Genomic DNA, 17915 nt, shown 5'->3' on the forward strand with positions numbered 1-17915 from the left:
AAGTTTAATTTAGTTAATTTTGTTAAAAAAATGCGTATGTAACTGAAATATTAATTCAAACAAGGCTGAATAAATAATAAATGTTGATCATCATTAATAAGCTTAATTTCATTTTGTATTTAATCAACCATTTTATGATTTTTGTTTAAGTTTTAGAAATTTCTCCAGAATTAGAAAAATTCCTGGGAATCTCTGGTGGAGAATTCTCTAGTCCCGAGAAAAAAAATAGGTAGATTAATTGATCGGTAAAATCAGCGAATTACATCTGTTCATAAATAATCTTCCTGTCGCAAAAAATAATTTAATGATATTTCCACAAAAGATTCCAACACAGTTTATATCCTTACAGATGATTCTAAAATAACGGAAAACAACCACTCTTTCGTTGGATTCTCCGCATGGAGCGATAATAACTTGTACAATATGTCTTATAAAATACCTGATTAATCTTCCATTATTACGGCAGAATCTTTGGCACATATTATCAACACAAACAAAGACAACAGTTTTCGAATCTCAACTGATTCGGCAAATGCTTTAAAATCCTCGAGTAATAATATTAATTTATCTAGCGCGTCTTCATTAATTATATCATTACGTAATCAATTATCTATAAGTAAAAATTGACATAAAAATGAACGGCTAATTTCAATACCATCACATGAAGGGATTACTGGTAACGAGATGGCTCATGGTTATGCAGTAAAGTCTGATACCTTATTAAGTACCAAAATAACTTACACAGACTTATTCAACAAGTACAAAAAAAAAAAAAAACTGTGACGAAGAGAATAATACTAAAATTATTAGTCTGGAAGAAAAAAATCGTGCTTTTTACTTTAACGATTATTATAAAAAAAACATAAAAAACCATGGTTCAATATAATTTAAATAGATTTAATATTATGGATGATGAAATTTGTAAATGCTGAAAATGGCCAGATATTATTTACCATATTTTTTGCCAATGTGAATCATATGAAAGTTATAGAAATAATACGTCGATAGAATTACGTAAAATTGGACTTTACTTCCATCTACTTGTAAATAAAATGTGATAAAAATAATTGCAAAATTCATTACAAGTACAGACCTCAAAATTTTCATTCTACCCGATCTTCTTTCATTTCGATAATACGACCGTTGGAATACCGTAGGTTCGAAAAGAATTGTTTAAAACAGTACAAACATGGTTAATTAAGATAATCGTGAAACAAGATTCGAGCGGTCAATACATTCAAGATATCCCCGTATCATCATTGTATTTTTCCTTTCGTTCTACTCAAGGTGGCGGGGAAGAGATTGTGCAAGTATGACATTTCCCTCCACATTCGATTTCTTTATCATCCGTTTTTATGCGTCTGATGGAACAGGTTAGGTTATCATAGGTCCCTAAGTAGCTTCAGTTGTATTTCTTGGACCGATCGCTTCGGTAGCTCCCTTGTGCGTTAAATACCTGAGGACACCTAATCATTGTGCACAGGACGTCAATCACACGCCGAGAACAGAATCGATTTACTCTTAACATGCAAACGTTTACTTGGATATATCGAAATAAATGCTTTGTTATCACTATCAGATTTTAATTAAATTAAATACGATTTTTTAACTAATTAAAAAATATCTGTCAGTCATAATTTCGGGAAATAAAAATTTAAGAATAACAACGAAGCATTTATTTCGCCGTATACAAATATGCGTTTGGTAACAGTAAATAAACCCCTGTCTCACTGTCAGTGTAAATATATTCGACAAATACACCTCGGCTCACGATAGTTACTTTCAAGTCGAAAGGTCACCGTATCTGTTAATTGGCGAGACGGCATTAACATTAAATATTTTCAATTAGTCAAGCTACATCGTCGAGCGAAGTTGCAGAGCACAGAGCCAGTGTAAAATAACAATCGTCGTATCCAGGGCTCTGAGTCATAGATTCAAAAAATGTTGTTTAGTATCGGACTATTTTTTACCTTGATCGCGGGACTTCTTTACGGATTGCACTACTCGGTTCGCGGAGGCAGAAAAGGCGAACTCATCGACAAAATTCCCGGGCCATACGCTTGGCCGTTCGTTGGCAATGTTTTCAAGTTTTTGGTACCCCTAGGTAAGTTTTGCACAACAGTGTCTCGAGGCTAATCGAGCTCCTTACCCCGAAATGGAAATGAAATCCAACCGATTAATGCCCCGTTATTACAGAGGAATTTTGGAACATAGGTCACAGGATAAACTGGGAATTCTACCCCATTAATCGGATTTGGAGCATCGATATTCCACACGTGAACCTTTATCATCCCGACGACGTCGAGGTATTCAGAATTATGAAGTCTCTGTTTATCGGTATCCGAGAATATACAATCACGGAATACGTCAATTACCTACACGATATGCTTCGCGTAAACTCACCGAGAGTGATCTTATTAAATTCCCCCGTTTATTGAAGCGTGAAAGATCAATCGTCACGTGATAAAATCATCCTCGACGAGTCCGATGTTAGTGATCGCATTCGGTTGAATAATTGAGATCGTTGTATCGGGCGAGATTCCGGTCAATCGGAATCTTACGGAATATGCGCCATTTAATTTCGTGGTTATTTTCCAGGCCATACTTACAAGCATGAAGCACATAAAAAAAAGCGTTTTCTACAGTTTTATTCATCCGTGGCTCGGTACCGGTCTTCTGACCAGCGAAGGTGAGACGTGGAAGGTTTAATTTTTTTTCTCACCTTTCTGGTTTGCAGAATGGAGCTGCATTGATAATACCGATGCACGCTGCAACTGGTGGCGGTGAATATTTCAGCTCAGAACACTATTCGTTGTTCTGTTCGAATACATGAAATTTTTCAAAATTTTGGGTCAGCGGATTAATGCCCTTTTTCTGTTATTTAGGGTCGAAATGGCACACGCGAAGAAAAATCCTCACGCCGGCTTTTCACTTCAACTTACTGCAACAATTCATGGCGATTTTCAACGAGCAGAGCGAGAAGCTCGTGAAATCGCTTTGCCTCGAGGGAGACGAAGTCGTCGACGATCTCGTCCACCTTCTCCACAAATACACGCTCAACTCGATTTGCGGTGAGTTACATGAGAACGAGTCTTACAAAACGTGAGAAAACCTTTCGGCATCTTTTAACTTTGCAGAAACCGCGATGGGCGCGACGTCGGAGTTAAATGGGCAAGTTCAGAACGAATACAGATCTTGCGTTTCGAAAATGGGAGACATAACGCTTTACCGGTGAGTAAATTTCATTTATCAGAAGCGAAATAAAAACGAGATTGATCCAACGATTTCTCGGTTTTGAATCGCAGAATGCTAAGGCCTTGGTGGCACTCAAACTGGATGTTCAAGTTTTCCCAAAAGTTCAAATGTCAAGTTCGTGCGCTCAAAGTTCTTCACGGTTTTTCAACAAATGTGAGTACGCAGTTATGCGCGCAGTGGGAATTTTTTCCTAACGATCACACTTTTTCCCTACTTCTCCGAAGATCATCAACGAGCGTAAACGATATCACGACGAGACCGGAGGTCGATTTTTGCAAGGACTCGGCGGTGATGGAGATCCGGGCATTTACAGTTTCGACGACGAAAATGTCAAGGGTGCGTCTGGCAGAGCTTATATCTTTACACGATACACGACGAGAAGCAGTATTTATTTATAAAATATATATAAATAATAATATATAAAAATATATAAATATTTCCATTGCTCAAAATCGGTATCGAAAAAGAACTATTTTTATCTTCAAGGTAAAGGACGCCCGGCTATGCTGGATCTCCTCATCTCAGCTTCCAGGCGTGAAGGCAGCATAGACGACGAAGGAATCAGGGAAGAAGTTGACACTTTTATATTCGAGGTGAATTTTCTGACTGAGATTCTAGAAAAACTCGTTCGCGATCAACCAATTTGAACGGCGGTTTGATCCGCGTGTACGACGGCTCAGAAAAGTTTCGCTTAATCGCTTGTTGATTTTTTATACGAGTGATAACACCAGCTTTTCACATTATGCGAACGATTTGTTTCTTCTCAGTTGTCATTGTTTACCGAAAGATTGCCCTCGTTGGCTGTAACCCCCCCCCTTTACTCAGATAGTGGACTTGTCGAGGGGTCGACTATCGCTTGATTATTCTTAAAAGTTAATATACACAAGAAGAATAAAGAGGAATCGTGACTATTTGCTTAAGCCTAAAGTTGAAGCGTGATGTTGACCATTGAAAATGTCCGAATCGATACTAATGTTAAGAGAAATATATTACAGACGCCGTATAGTACAAGCCAAAGAGCGTGACGTAAAATCGAAAAAAAACAGAAATTGTAATCAACAAATTCGATTGTCATAAACAATTTTTGGCATACCTTGCGCATATTCCTATAAATAATTCATGTATTTTTCTTTTTGCCGAAAGGGTCACGACACGACCGCTATGGCGATATGTTTCACGTTAATGCTGCTAGCGGAAAACAAACAGATTCAGGTATGTCGTTGAAATTTTAGCTCGATTTCTTTTTTACAATATTTTCACTTAACTTTTAAGTACAGCTATCAATTCAGTGGGAGTATTTTCTTGCTCAGAATAAATCTGCCCCACCTTTGCACGGCTCTATTATCCTGAATCGTATGTAGTAAACTGTTGACCGACTTTGAACGTTCCTGCTGTGATCGACTGTCGTACAGCAGGCAACAAGTGAACCGTGCGAGATAAGAAATTTAATTCGTTTCTACTGTTTCGTAATCTCTCGTCAACAAACGAAGCGTAGTGGATGACAGGTACAACGAATGATTTTTTCATTTTGCTTATGGTAGGACGAAGCGAGAGCTGAAGTCGACGAGGTATTCGAAGGAAAGAAAGACGAGAAATTGTCAATGCGCGAAGTCCAGGGCTTGGCCTATCTGGAAAGGTGCATCAAAGAATCTCTGCGATTGTTTCCAAGTGTGCCGTTCGTATCTCGTCAAATATCCGAAGACCTGCAACTCAGTGAGCATTCGCCCCAACAATCGCATGGATATTGCGCTCGTTCATCGCGGCACGTTTTCATATTTTATTTCAGAGAACTATTTGGTGCCCGGAGGGACGGTCGTTAACGTTCACATTTACGACCTACACAGAGATCCGAACTTTTGGCCAGACCCTTTAGTCTTTGATCCGGACAGATTTTCACCCGAACAATCGCAAGGACGTCATCCGTTCGCCTTCGTGCCTTTCAGCGCGGGACCGCGAAACTGCATCGGTGAGGATACGACGCGTTCAACTAGGATAATAATTCTGCACCGAGCATCGTGCCATTGCGTAAATTCCGTTCTGTAGAGTCCGCGACTGTCGTTACGCGTATATTTGCGAATTCCAGTCAAGCGTGAGGCAATTTTTGTACTCAAATTTATCCGCAATCGTCTCACGAGCTGCGACGACGTTCCGGAATTTAAGCTCCGCACATTTTCTTTCAACCGGACGATAATTGACGTCTGCCCGAATTGTTCGCGAATATTTTATCCGTGCGCGCGGAGAGAAACAATCGTCGCCGAAATTATATTCGACAATTGACGCTGAACGAATGTACACGTGTGTATACTCACATTATTCTTCTTCTTTTTTTCTGCAGGTCAGAAATTTGCGATGCTGGAGTTGAAGGTGCTGGTGGCGCATTTCTTGCACAATTTCTACTTCGACCCAATGGACTTTTCGAGCGATGTACAAATTCTTCCCGACTTGGTTCTACGACCATCAAAGCCTATCCGTATGAAATTTGTCCCGAGATCGCGCAGTAATCAAGTTGACTGTGGAAAACACTCGCTTGGATTTTAGTCAGTGACGTTTGCTGCGCGACGACGCTGCTGGAAGTTGGCAATCTTTTTGTTTCACACTCTTTCTGACAGCGTCGATCGAGAACTGACCTAAACATAACATAAATTGTCCTAAGCACGTCACGTGAAATATTTCCAATATTTGTATTCATCGTCAGTAAGTCTCTATAATAAATGTGTTTACACCCGTCAATAACAGCATTCTTATCTCTCTGACATTTACTATTCTGTCCCCCTGTTGTACTTTTGTAATAAAATTAAACATCGACTAAAATCATGAGCATTATTAATTACAATAAATTTATTCACAGGGGATAATTATCGTTGAATACCGAAAAGTACTCTATTCTCCACGTACTATGTCAGTGCGTCGAATTTAGTACAAAAAATTTAGAATAACATACGAATCGATAAGGTACTCGAATTGGGAACGAATTTACAAGGAAGCAAAATTACAGTACAGTTTCAATTCCTGATGGTTTTCCATCCAACCCGTTGTCTCTAAGTCCGGACGTCAGAATCATTGAAATGCAATGCGTTCAGCAAATACTTGCAAAATATCACGCAGACAGTTGGAAATGATGAAAAACAAGATTCGAGCGGCTGCTTTTCGCGTCATAAAAAATGGGTGATCGATATTTGCGTACATACTGCGTAAATGTAGATCGCTTACGTGGCTTAAGATGCATGTCACGACCCGACACGTGTTAATAATCACTGTTGTACAGCATGGGATGAAAGAGAAAATAATAAAATTTTTATCAGCATCGGTAGTCAGCTTAAAACGATGGGACGAATACCGCCTGCTCTGCGAAAGTTTGTTTATTGAATTCCGTCGTCGATAGCATCGTAGATGAATGATAGTACAGAATCCAACGTCTCGTTGGGTATTTTTGTGACATCAGGGAGAGGGTAGCGTTGGAGAGAAAAGTTAGCAAATCGCTTCATTCCTGCAATGGATCGTCGATAAATAGAGAGGCCAGTAAATTCTGCGGTCATTGCAACGCGTTCAAGTGGTGAGAAAAGTTCGTCAATTTGATTGAATTCATCTCTCAACACCCGATCTGATGGTCGGTGAAACAATGTTCTTGAGCATCGCGCTATTTTTTACCCTGGTCGCGGGACTTCTTTACGGATTGCACTACTCGATTCATGGAAGCAGGAAAGGTGAACTCGTCGATAAAATTCCTGGACCATACGCTTGGCCGATCATTGGCAACATTCTCACCTTCCAGGTACCCCTGGGTGTGTAAACTTGTTCCATTTGTGAAACTGCATTCGAGTTCGGTATCGAAAAGAAATCAAACACAATCTAACCGTTTAACTTTGTGGTTTCGCAGATGAATTATGGAACGTGATTCGTAGGTTGAACAGGGATTATTACCCCATTCATCGACTTTGGAGCATCAGCGTTCCAGTCGTGACTGCTTATCATCCGGATGACGTAGAGGTGAACAAAAATACACGTCGGCCGTACTCGTTTATACGAATGAAGCTATTATATCACACAAATTACTACACTGTAACCAGCTTCTCGTAGAATACGAACACTTCGTTTGGAATTTATTTTCCAGGTTTTATTTTCAAACGTACGGCACATCGAAAAAAGTTTCTTATACAAATTTCTTCATCCATGGCTAGGAGCCGGTCTTTTAACCAGCACAGGTGAGACTTGGAGATTGTGATTTTTCTTTTTCGTTTGATTTGCGAAATTAGCTGATACTCGAATTGCGCTGGTATACACCGTGGTTTGGAATGCGAAAATTTGTGCTGAGAAATATATCCTTCGTTCGACTGCAGCTGAAGCGGATGAGAATTTTGAAAGATGTAAGTCCACATGACACTTTTTTCTCTTGTTCAGGGAAAAAATGGCACGAACGAAGGAAAATCCTCACGCCAGCTTTTCACTTCAACGTACTGCAACAATTCGTGGCGATTTTCAACGAGCAGAGCGAGAAGCTCGTGAAATCGCTTTGCCTCGAGGGAGACGAAGTCGTCGACGATCTCGTCCACCTTCTCCACAAATACACGCTCAACTCGATTTGCGGTGAGTTACACGAGAACGAGTCTTACAAAACGTGAGAAAACCTTTCGGCATCTTTTAACTCTGCAGAAACCGCGATGGGCGCGACGTCGGAGTTAAATGGGCAAGTTCAGAACGAATACAGATCTTGCGTTTCGGAAATGGGAGACATAACGCTTTACCGGTGAGTAAATTTCATTTATCACAAGCGAAATAAAAACGAGGTTGATACAACGATTTCTTGGGCTTGAATCCCAGAATAGTCCGACCTTGGTGGCACTTGGACTGGATGTTCAAGTTTTCGCGAAAATTCAAAGAACAAGTTCGAGCGCTCAAAGTTCTTCACGGTTTCTCGACAAATGTGAGTATCTAATTATACGCGCAGCGAGTATCGTTCCGCTCACAATCACATTTTATTCACTACTTTTTCAAAGATCATCAACGAGCGTAAACGATATCACGACGAGACCGGAGGTCGATTTCTAAAAGGACTTGGCGGTGATAGCGAGTCGAGTATCTACGGCTTCGACGACGAAAGTGTCAAGGGTACGATTATATTTTGCATTAAATACTCTTCCTCGCTGCTCAGAATTAACTTTTCAATAACAATGTCAGACAAGATGCTTTCAAGACAGAGGTAAAAAATGTTTCGTTATTATTACGTGATGTCATAAAAATTGCAATTTCGATCCTCAAGGCAAACGACGTTTGGCTATGCTGGATCTACTTATCTCAGCTTCCAGGCGTGAAGACAGCATAGACGACGAAGGAATCAGAGAAGAAGTCGATACTTTCGTATTCGAGGTGAATATTTTCTCGGGATTCCACTAAATCATTCAATGCCCCAATTTAATCCAACTTAAACTTGGCAAGTAAAAATCAGTAAAATTGTGGCTGCTGACCCGAGCCTTGTCACGACGGCGAATAAATCGGACAAAAGTTACAGCGATACGTTGACCATTGAAAACGTCGAAATTGCAAAAATTTAAGAGCGAAAAATAGACACGAACTTGGCACTCGCCATATTTTAACTCTTTGGGGGATCAACAAAATATTGTGGTACTACAAATTTTCAAGTTCCTCTCGATTCGTTTTTTGGTGATGAGAATTCCATTCACAGTGAACTTGCCCGTTACAATTGAGTATACATTAACAGTTCAGAGGAGATTCGTGAAAGTACGTTAGCATTCATATTTCTTGGTCAGTTTAATTTGCAAATATCACCCGGTTTAATAATACGTATCCAATGCACAAGTACCTAATCTATACAGAAAAAAATTGGTACGCGGCGAGATCATTGAAACCGAAATAGGATTTATTTTCTTTTCGTCTCCGCATGACTGATTAAACGAGTGATAGATAGTCGTCGATACTTTTCAGCGTGCCTCAAGCATATTTTTATCAAAGATTCAAGTATTTTTTCTTGCCTGCAGGGACACGACACGACCGCTATGGCGCTATGTTTCGCGCTATTGCTGCTAGCCGAAAACAAACACATTCAGGTAGATGATCGATATTGTTTGACTTCTTGTTTATTGCTTAGATTGACAACATTTTTTGCATTTTCTCTCGCCGGTGAATAATGCAGATTACGTGTGACAGTGAATTAGTTTTAGCCTCACGTTTTCGCTTGAAAAAATCAAACTTTAGGACTTGCGATTCATATCTGTCGTAGGACAAAGCGAGAGCTGAAGTCGACGAGGTATTCGAAGGAAAGGAAGACGAGAAATTGTCAATGCGCGAAGTCCAGGGCCTGGCCTACCTGGAAAGGTGCATCAAAGAATCTCTGCGATTGTTTCCAAGTGTGCCGCTCGTATCTCGTCAAATATCCGAAGACCTGCAACTCAGTGAGCATTCGCCCCAACAATCGCATGGATATTGCGCTCGCTCATCGTAGCACGATTTCATATTTTATTTCAGAGAACTATTTGGTGCCCGGAGGGACGGTCGTTAACGTTCACATTTACGACCTACACAGAGATCCCAACTTTTGGCCAGACCCTTTAGTCTTTGATCCGGACAGATTTTTAGCCGAACAATCGCAAGGACGTCATCCGTTCGCCTTCGTGCCTTTCAGCGCGGGACCGCGAAACTGCATCGGTGAGGATACGACGCGTTCATCTAGGATAATAATTCTGCACCGAGCATCGTGCCATTGCGTAAATTCCGTTCTGTAGAGTCCGCGACTGTCGTTACGCGTATATTTGCGAATTCCAGTCAAGCGTGAGGCAATTTTTGTACTCAAATTTATCCGCAATCGTCTCACGAGCTGCGACGACGTTCCGGAATTTAAGCTCCGCACATTTTCTTTCAACCGGACGATAATTGACGTCTGCCCGAATTGTTCGCGAATATTTTATCCGTGCGCGCGGAGAGAAACAATCGTCGCCGAAATTATATTCGACAATTGACGCTGAACGAATGTACACGTGTGTATACTCACATTATTCTTCTTCTTTTTTTCTGCAGGTCAGAAATTTGCGATGCTGGAGTTGAAGGTGCTGGTGGCGCATTTCTTGCACAATTTCTATTTGGAGCCGCTCGATTTTTCATGTGATGTAAAAATCGTTTCCGACTTGGTCATCCGGCTAACAAAACCTGTTCGCATGAAATTTGTCTCAAGATCAGAGAAGAATCATGATTAACTATTCGTTGACTAACTTCAATATTCATCAATATCCCTTAACGACTCTTGTTTTGCACTTTCGTCTTATTGAGTCCCAATATGAACTTTCTTGATACGCCTCTACGGCAGCATCCTGATTATTTGTCTGGCGATTGCTATTATCTACCTGATTCCGAGAACAGCATCGAGTGATTTTGATACGCTAAACGGAGATGAGCCGATGAAAGAAGACGCTTGACTTCGATGCCGAAAATTCTTTTATATCTAAGATACGTTTTTGATTTGAAATTAAGCCAAACATTCGACGAATGGCCAGTTATAAGATTTTAACATTCTACGGCAACAGAGAATAATCTGAAAGCCATATAGCTTGAGTTCAACGCGAAGCCTTGGATATTACGAATTTATCAATAAAGAGCACAAATTTAAAAACCGAAAAGAGAGCATATGAGCGGGTCCACGTCACTTCACTATAAAAAAAAACCGTCAAGTCACGGATCTTTGCGCCGTTAAAAATATCCGTAGTCCTATGTAAAAAAAAATACCATTTCAAGGATTTTGAAATTTTTTTTCAAAAATGGCGGAGTTAGCTATGTGAATTTTTGTAAACCACTGTTGCACCGCTATGTTTGAAAATTCATATCTCCGAAAGTATTCATCGGAGCGGAACGAACCTGCAATCATTCTGTTCGTAAAAGAATGCGTTTCGATGCAACCGATGTTATTTTGACAAAAATAAAATTTCATTTCATTTTTTTTCCACCGTTTTTTTTTTTTTTTGATTTCGTTGCCATTTCCGCGCGACGCGCAACAATTCACGGTGATAATTTTTTTCAGATACCTGTATCCTTCCCCTTCAATCCTAGAAAAAAAATCTATGGAGAGAATATCCGGGCCGAAGGAAAAAAAAGAAACGTCTCGTCGCACGTCGCCGCTATTCCGGCGAGCTCGCTGTGTTGCGTATAGAGTTGACAACTTTCATTTGATGCTTTTCTACTTGCCCGGGTCCGATATCAGTTCTACGAAAATAGTTATTCAACCATCTTAACCCTTCCGTGTCCGTCTACCGGTCATCCTTTCTCCGAGTTATACATACCTGTGCTGGAATTTGGTTTCATTCTATTTCAGTCGGTTTGTGCAATGCCACTAATTGATCTTTTGCAATATTTTGGTGGTTCTGAAAACGGCCGATATTTTTAGCGATGATTCGCAGGATGACGCTTAGTAGGACACCTCTGTTTGAAAATAAACTAATTCATAATTTTCGGAGATCTGAATTTTCAAACACAGCGGGGCAAAAGTGGTTTACAAAAATTCACATAACTCCGACTCTCTCATTTTTGAAAAAATTTCAAAATCTTTGAATTGGTATTTTTTTTTACATAGTACTACGGATATTTTGAATGGCGGCAAGATCCGTGACTTGACGGTTTTTTTTTTTTTTTTTTTTGACCGAACTGACGAGGACCCGATCTATATTGATTGTAAAATTTTGGATATTCCCGGTTTTCCATTCAGTACGTCGTTTTGCGATTTCCATATTTATACGTAACTATATTCGTTGGCATGCAACCGGTTCAGGAATAATTTTCGAACGCAGTATAAAATGCAGGCAATTAATAATGTTCATAAGAATAATACTCGCATGGCCGGAACGTTAACGTTCCGTCAGATTCATTCCTTTATTTCGTTTCCTCGCTCATTATCTTACGAAAAACAAGAATTATCCGTCAATCACAAGAATAGCTTCAGAACGATCTTGGAATAAAAAGAAAAACCGTTTACTGTGGAAATTCTTTTTCTTTTCAATCCTGTAGCGCCATTTTTCCTTCTTGTATCTCTCTCCACAGTGTAATTTACATAAACAATTTTTATCATTCGTCAAGAGCGGGATTCATTCTACAGTAAACGACTATTCCTATTCCCCGCAGTGTATATCAACAAGTTTAACTTGATATATCGAGTGTTCGGTGACTAGATTAAAAAATATTTTTTACTCGGATATTTTTCTCCCCGCCAACGTCGGGTCTGCAGTCATTCGTGTTCGTACGTCCAAATGCGTTATCTCACCATCGCGGACGCGTGTTCGTGTGCGTTCACAGCATCCGCGAGGTGGAGTTCGACGAGCGAGGGGTATAGGTATGTATACAAGACGCCGAAGACGGTAGGATCAGTGTGCTTTCAACAGCCGATGGCACCGGTTGCTCTGCCAGCGCGTTAAACATCGCACGGCCCGTAGATAATGTAAGGTAAGCGTAGCAGTTATTGACAAGTTTAGACCCAATTATTGACCCATTTATTTGCTAAAGTTATAAATTGACGGCACAAACTGTGAATTTTTCGATGTCTAGAATCAATTGCCAGAGAGTTAAACGATGCAAATTTATTTTTTTGGTAATTTTAAAACTTAGGATTAAACATCTACGATCAACAAAGGTCAATAATCGGGACAGGGTCGATAAGTGGCACGCTTATCTCGCCTCAGTATTTCTTCACGGCGTCGATAAATGGACCATGAGGCTTGTGCGTACACCGGCTGTTGATCGCTGATAAAAAATTCAAGCTTTTCTATCCATGTGTGATAATACAACGGGGTACGTGCAGGCTGCGCAGGCTTGGTTACTGCGATAGCAGACCTTATCAATTGAACCGCATGGTTAATGGCAAAGATTTGTGGAGCGTCGAGCTAGAGAGTGCCGGTAAATTCTGTGGTCGTTAAAACGCGTTTAAACTGTGGAAAAATAGTTCGTTAATTGGATTTAGACACGTTTCTCCGGCTCCCGAGTTGACAGATCCGAAAAAATGTTGGAAATTATGCTGTTTCTCAGCTCGATCGCGGGAGTTCTTTACGGATTACACTACTTGGTTCGCGGTGGCAGGAGAGGTGAACTTATAGATAAAATTCCCGGACCACACGCCTGGCCTTTTATCGGTAATATCTTAACATTCCTAGTGTCTCACGGTGAGTAAACTTGTCGTTTTTGAAAGTGTTGTTAAGCTCATTAGCCAAATATCGAATCAAATTTTACCGGCTGTTTTCCCGATTTCCGCAGCCGAATTGTGGAACTTGAGTCGCAGGCTGAACAAAGAGTATTACCCAATTAATCGGGTCTGGAGTGTCAAAGCTCCAGTAGTCAACGTTTTTCATCCGGACGACGTCGAGGTAAAAGAAAACACTGTTCAAAATTTCTGTACGGAACTTCCGACACCGTATCGAAGATCGGAACAGCGAATTCATCACGCATTTACCGTGTGCTACGCAATTTAGAAAATTCGTATTACTTTCTTGTGTTCTTTTCCTATAAATTTTAGTGAAATGAAAAATTTTGATCGTCAATTCGAGACAAGGAGATATTGATTTAGGTCGCTGTACGGAATTTGTAAATTTGAAACCTGATTTCGTAAATTCACAATCATTTTTAACACTATAATTATTCGGACACTTACTAATACAGTAATTATACAATCGCAGAGGATGATTCGTAGAACGACGATTTAAATTCCATACTTTGATACACGGTGACGGAATCAATCTCGATGAGTATGCTCGTCACGATTGACAATCTGTAGTAATTACACTTGAGTTACGGTAAAAAATAGAATTATCATATCACGCGAGATATAATGTTGTTGTCGTGAAAAACACAGCGATTTAAGTATCTAGCTTATTACTGAACATTGTATATAAGAAGCATTTAATTTCGCGGTTATTTTCCAGGCCTTGATTTCAAGCACGAAGCACATCGAAAAAAGCACTTTGTACGATTTCCTCCATCCGTGGCTCGGCACTGGACTTTTGACTAGCAAAGGTGATACTTGGAAAATCTTTTTACTTTTCATCACCTTCGGTGATGCAAGAAAGCTGTTGGTTACGGTCGAAAATCACTCCTAATTTCAATAAACTTTCACGTTTTTGAACCTCTGGAATTCGAAAAAAGGTTTTCAAAGAAAGGTCCGTCTCTCGGTCTGTCCGACAAACTCCCGCGATGATCTCCGAAACGATTTGATGAAAAAATTCTTACACTTACAAGATTTTACAACCGAATAATGCGCATGACAAATTTTCGTGTCCGCTTTAATTTGAACTTCTGGTTCTACCGGAAATGTATCGATTCTCAATGTTTCACCGACAAACATATACTTTTTCATCTTCATTACTTTTTACAAATGAACGGTCATGTTTTTCCGAGTTCATTTATAAATTTTTTTAGTTTTTATCAATTTTTTTTTTTTACCCATACTTTTGCACGTTGTTGCCAAATCCTGTCAGTTTCCCGCTTGTTTTGCATATTTTTGACACGCACAATGAGACATATTAAGCAGAACAATTCTCGCTGCGTTTTAATGGTGCCAAAACTTTGACTGTAGGAAATTATGCTTCGTTCTGCAGTCGGAGTGGGTGAGAATTTTGAAAGATGTAAGGCGACATGACTCTTTTTTCTCTTGTTCAGGGAAAAAATGGCACGAACGAAGGAAAATCCTTACGCCAGCTTTTCACTTCAACGTACTGCAACAATTCGTGGCGATTTTCAACGAGCAGAGCGAGAAGCTCGTGAAATCGCTTTGCCTCGAGGGAGACGAAGTCGTCGACGATCTCGTCCACCTTCTCCACAAATACACGCTCAACTCGATTTGCGGTGAGTTACACGAGAACGAGTCTTACAAAACGTGAGAAAACCTTTCGGCATCTTTTAACTCTGCAGAAACCGCGATGGGCGCGACGTCGGAGTTAAATGGGCAAGTTCAGAACGAATACAGATCTTGCGTTTCGAAAATGGGAGACATAACGCTTTACCGGTGAGTAAATTTCATTTATCAGAAGCGAAATAAAAACGAGATTGATCCAACGATTTCTCGGTTTTGAATCGCAGAATGCTAAGGCCTTGGTGGCACTCAAACTGGATGTTCAAGTTTTCCCAAAAGTTCAAATGTCAAGTTCGTGCGCTCAAAGTTCTTCACGGTTTTTCAACAAATGTGAGTACGCAGTTATGCGCGCAGTGGGAATTTTTTCCTAACGATCACACTTTTTCCCTACTTCTCCGAAGATCATCAACGAGCGTAAACGATATCACGACGAGACCGGAGGTCGATTTTTGCAAGGACTCGGCGGTGATGGAGATCCGGGCATTTACAGTTTCGACGACGAAAATGTCAAGGGTGCGTCTGGCAGAGCTTATATCTTTACACGATACACGACGAGAAGCAGTATCTAAATATTTCCATTGCTCAAAATCGGTATCGAAAAAGAACTATTTTTATCTTCAAGGTAAAGGACGCCCGGCTATGCTGGATCTCCTCATCTCAGCTTCCAGGCGTGAAGGCAGCATAGACGACGAAGGAGTCAGAGAAGAAGTCGATACTTTCATATTCGAGGTCAGTTTAAAAATTATTTCTTTGAAACTGACCAGTTTTTACGACGGTTCAATCTGTGCACACCTCGTGCAGCTTAAACTTTTTAGGGGAATTCGTTTATTCCCTCATTACTCATTTTCAATCGAGTTATGAAACGAACTAATCGGATTCCGAAAAGTTTTGACTTTGTCGCAGTTTACATTGTTTATGGAAATTTTATTGTTTTACAAAGCGGCAACTCAGAGTTTTCGTAAAACGTGTTATAGAGATGAATTCCAATGATCGTAGTCTTCTTGCTTTGAAAAATGCATACCGGAATCATAAGTGATCCGTGGCACGCGTTTACACGTGATAAAATGGTTAAAATTATAACAGAATTTTTTGCTCTTCTTCTTTCGCATTGCCAATGAATGCAGCGAATGTATTCCTATATTAATTACAGAGATATTTTATGTTTACTGCAGGGACACGACACTACCGCTATGGCGTTATGTTTCACGTTGATGCTGCTGGCCGAAAACGAAGACATTCAAGTAGGTAGATAATTGATATTTTATTCGATATTTGTTGCGTATCATATGATTTTTTGGTCTTTTAATTTTCTTTCTTTCGTGATATAAATAAAGAGTTAGCTCATGCATCTGCGTCATCAATGTACGACCGATGCACCGTTTAATGTTTATTTAACTTCTATTTCTTTTTTCTCTATTTTTATCTTCTTCTCTTGCTTACGAACATAAGAGCTGGTTGTGTACGACGATCGCATTGAACGGATGCTTGCTGCACATTTTACCTTGAAAAAATCAAACTTTAGGACTTGCGATTCGTGTCTGTCGTAGGAAAAAGCGAGAATTGAGGTCGACGAGGTATTCGAAGGAAAGAAAGACGAGAAATTGTCAATGCGCGAAGTCCAGGGCTTGGCCTACCTGGAAAGATGCATCAGAGAATCTCTGCGATTGTTTCCAAGTGTGCCGTTCGTATCTCGTCACATATCCGAAGACCTGCAACTCAGTGAGCATTCGCCCCAACAATCGCATGGATATTGCGCTCGCTCATCGTAGCACAATTTCATATTTTATTTCAGAGAAGTACGTGGTGCCCGGGGGAACAATTGTTCACGTTCACATTTTCGACGTCCACAGGGATCCCAATTTCTGGCCAGACCCTTTAGTCTTTGATCCGGACAGATTTTTACCCGAACAATCGCAAGGACGTCATCCGTTCGCCTTCGTGCCTTTCAGCGCGGGACCGCGAAACTGCATCGGTGAGGATACGACGCGTTCAACTAGGATAATAATTCTGCACCGAGCATCGTGCCATTGCGTAAATTCCGTTCTGTAGAGTCCGCGACTGTCGTTACGCGTATATTTGCGAATTCCAGTCAAGCGTGAGGCAATTTTTGTATTCAAATTTATCCGCAATCGTCTCACGAGCTGCGACGACGCTCCGGAATTTAAGCTCCGCACATTTTCTTTCAATCGGACGATAATTGACGTCTGCCCGAATTGTTCGCGAATATTTTATCCGTGCGCGCGGAGAGAAACAATCGTCGCCGAAATTATATTCGACAATTGACGCTGAACGAATGTATGCGTGTGTATACTCACATTATTCTTCTTCTTTTTTCCTGCAGGTCAGAAATTTGCGATGCTGGAGTTGAAGGTGCTGGTGGCGCATTTCTTGCACAATTTCTATTTGGAGCCGCTCGATTTTTCACGCGATGTACGAATCCTTCCCGACTTGGTTCTACGACCATCAAAGCCTATCCGCCTGAAATTTGTCCCGAGATTACAAAATGATTAGCTATAACTATAGTTTTCACCAGGTACTTTCCAACTGACACAATTATGCAACGCATTTAACTTAGTACATTAAATTTTGTTCGCTTGTAGACATAAGCTTGAAACGCAAGCACTCTGTAAAAGTGTACAACAAGAATGGCAGAAGATGAGTTTCGTTTTGTTTCTTCTTGTACCGCTCAGCTGTGAAATAAGAAGGACAAATGTTATATGAATACATCTGTAATAAGTGACAAATAGAAGATGAGATAAACAATTTTCTTACAACAGAGCTTGTATTTTTGTATGATTTCTTTACATCAGCCAACTACCATTATTTTTGT

General features: G+C 40.2%; 1 protein-coding gene across 1 annotated transcript; it reads left to right on the forward strand.

The window, feature by feature from the left end:
* The first annotated feature begins 1416 nt into the window (after window positions 1-1416).
* Window positions 1417-17863, forward strand: LOC107221900. Its single transcript, XM_046738654.1, has 37 exons — window positions 1417-2104; window positions 2197-2306; window positions 2599-2689; window positions 2886-3071; window positions 3138-3231; window positions 3306-3408; window positions 3480-3591; window positions 3742-3848; window positions 4399-4467; window positions 4797-4968; window positions 5042-5221; window positions 5591-5792; window positions 6838-7037; window positions 7133-7242; window positions 7367-7457; window positions 7654-7839; window positions 7906-7999; window positions 8074-8176; window positions 8250-8361; window positions 8513-8619; window positions 9249-9317; window positions 9491-9662; window positions 9736-9915; window positions 10285-10457; window positions 12420-12580; window positions 13270-13403; window positions 13495-13604; window positions 14160-14250; window positions 14893-15078; window positions 15145-15238; window positions 15313-15415; window positions 15487-15598; window positions 15708-15814; window positions 16258-16326; window positions 16633-16804; window positions 16878-17057; window positions 17427-17863. Exons 1-37 carry the CDS (start codon window positions 1942-1944, stop codon window positions 17594-17596), a joined length of 4875 nt encoding a protein of 1624 aa, XP_046594610.1. The 5' UTR covers window positions 1417-1941; the 3' UTR covers window positions 17597-17863.
* Window positions 17864-17915: the final 52 nt, after the last annotated feature.

This window comes from Neodiprion lecontei, chromosome 1 (assembly GCF_021901455.1).
Source record: "Neodiprion lecontei isolate iyNeoLeco1 chromosome 1, iyNeoLeco1.1, whole genome shotgun sequence".
In the NCBI taxonomy this organism is placed as follows: Eukaryota; Metazoa; Arthropoda; class Insecta; order Hymenoptera; family Diprionidae; genus Neodiprion; species Neodiprion lecontei.

Bases quoted from the DNA above. Each gene is read 5' to 3' on its own strand.
- LOC107221900 (XM_046738654.1), top strand. From the start codon at position 1,942: ATGTTGTTTAGTATCGGACTATTTTTTACCTTGATCGCGGGACTTCTT. The intron at 3,409-3,479 runs GTGAGTACGCAG...ACTTCTCCGAAG, and splicing joins TTCACGGTTTTTCAACAAAT to ATCATCAACGAGCGTAAACG. The intron at 15,599-15,707 runs GTGCGTCTGGCA...TTTATCTTCAAG, and splicing joins CGACGACGAAAATGTCAAGG to GTAAAGGACGCCCGGCTATG.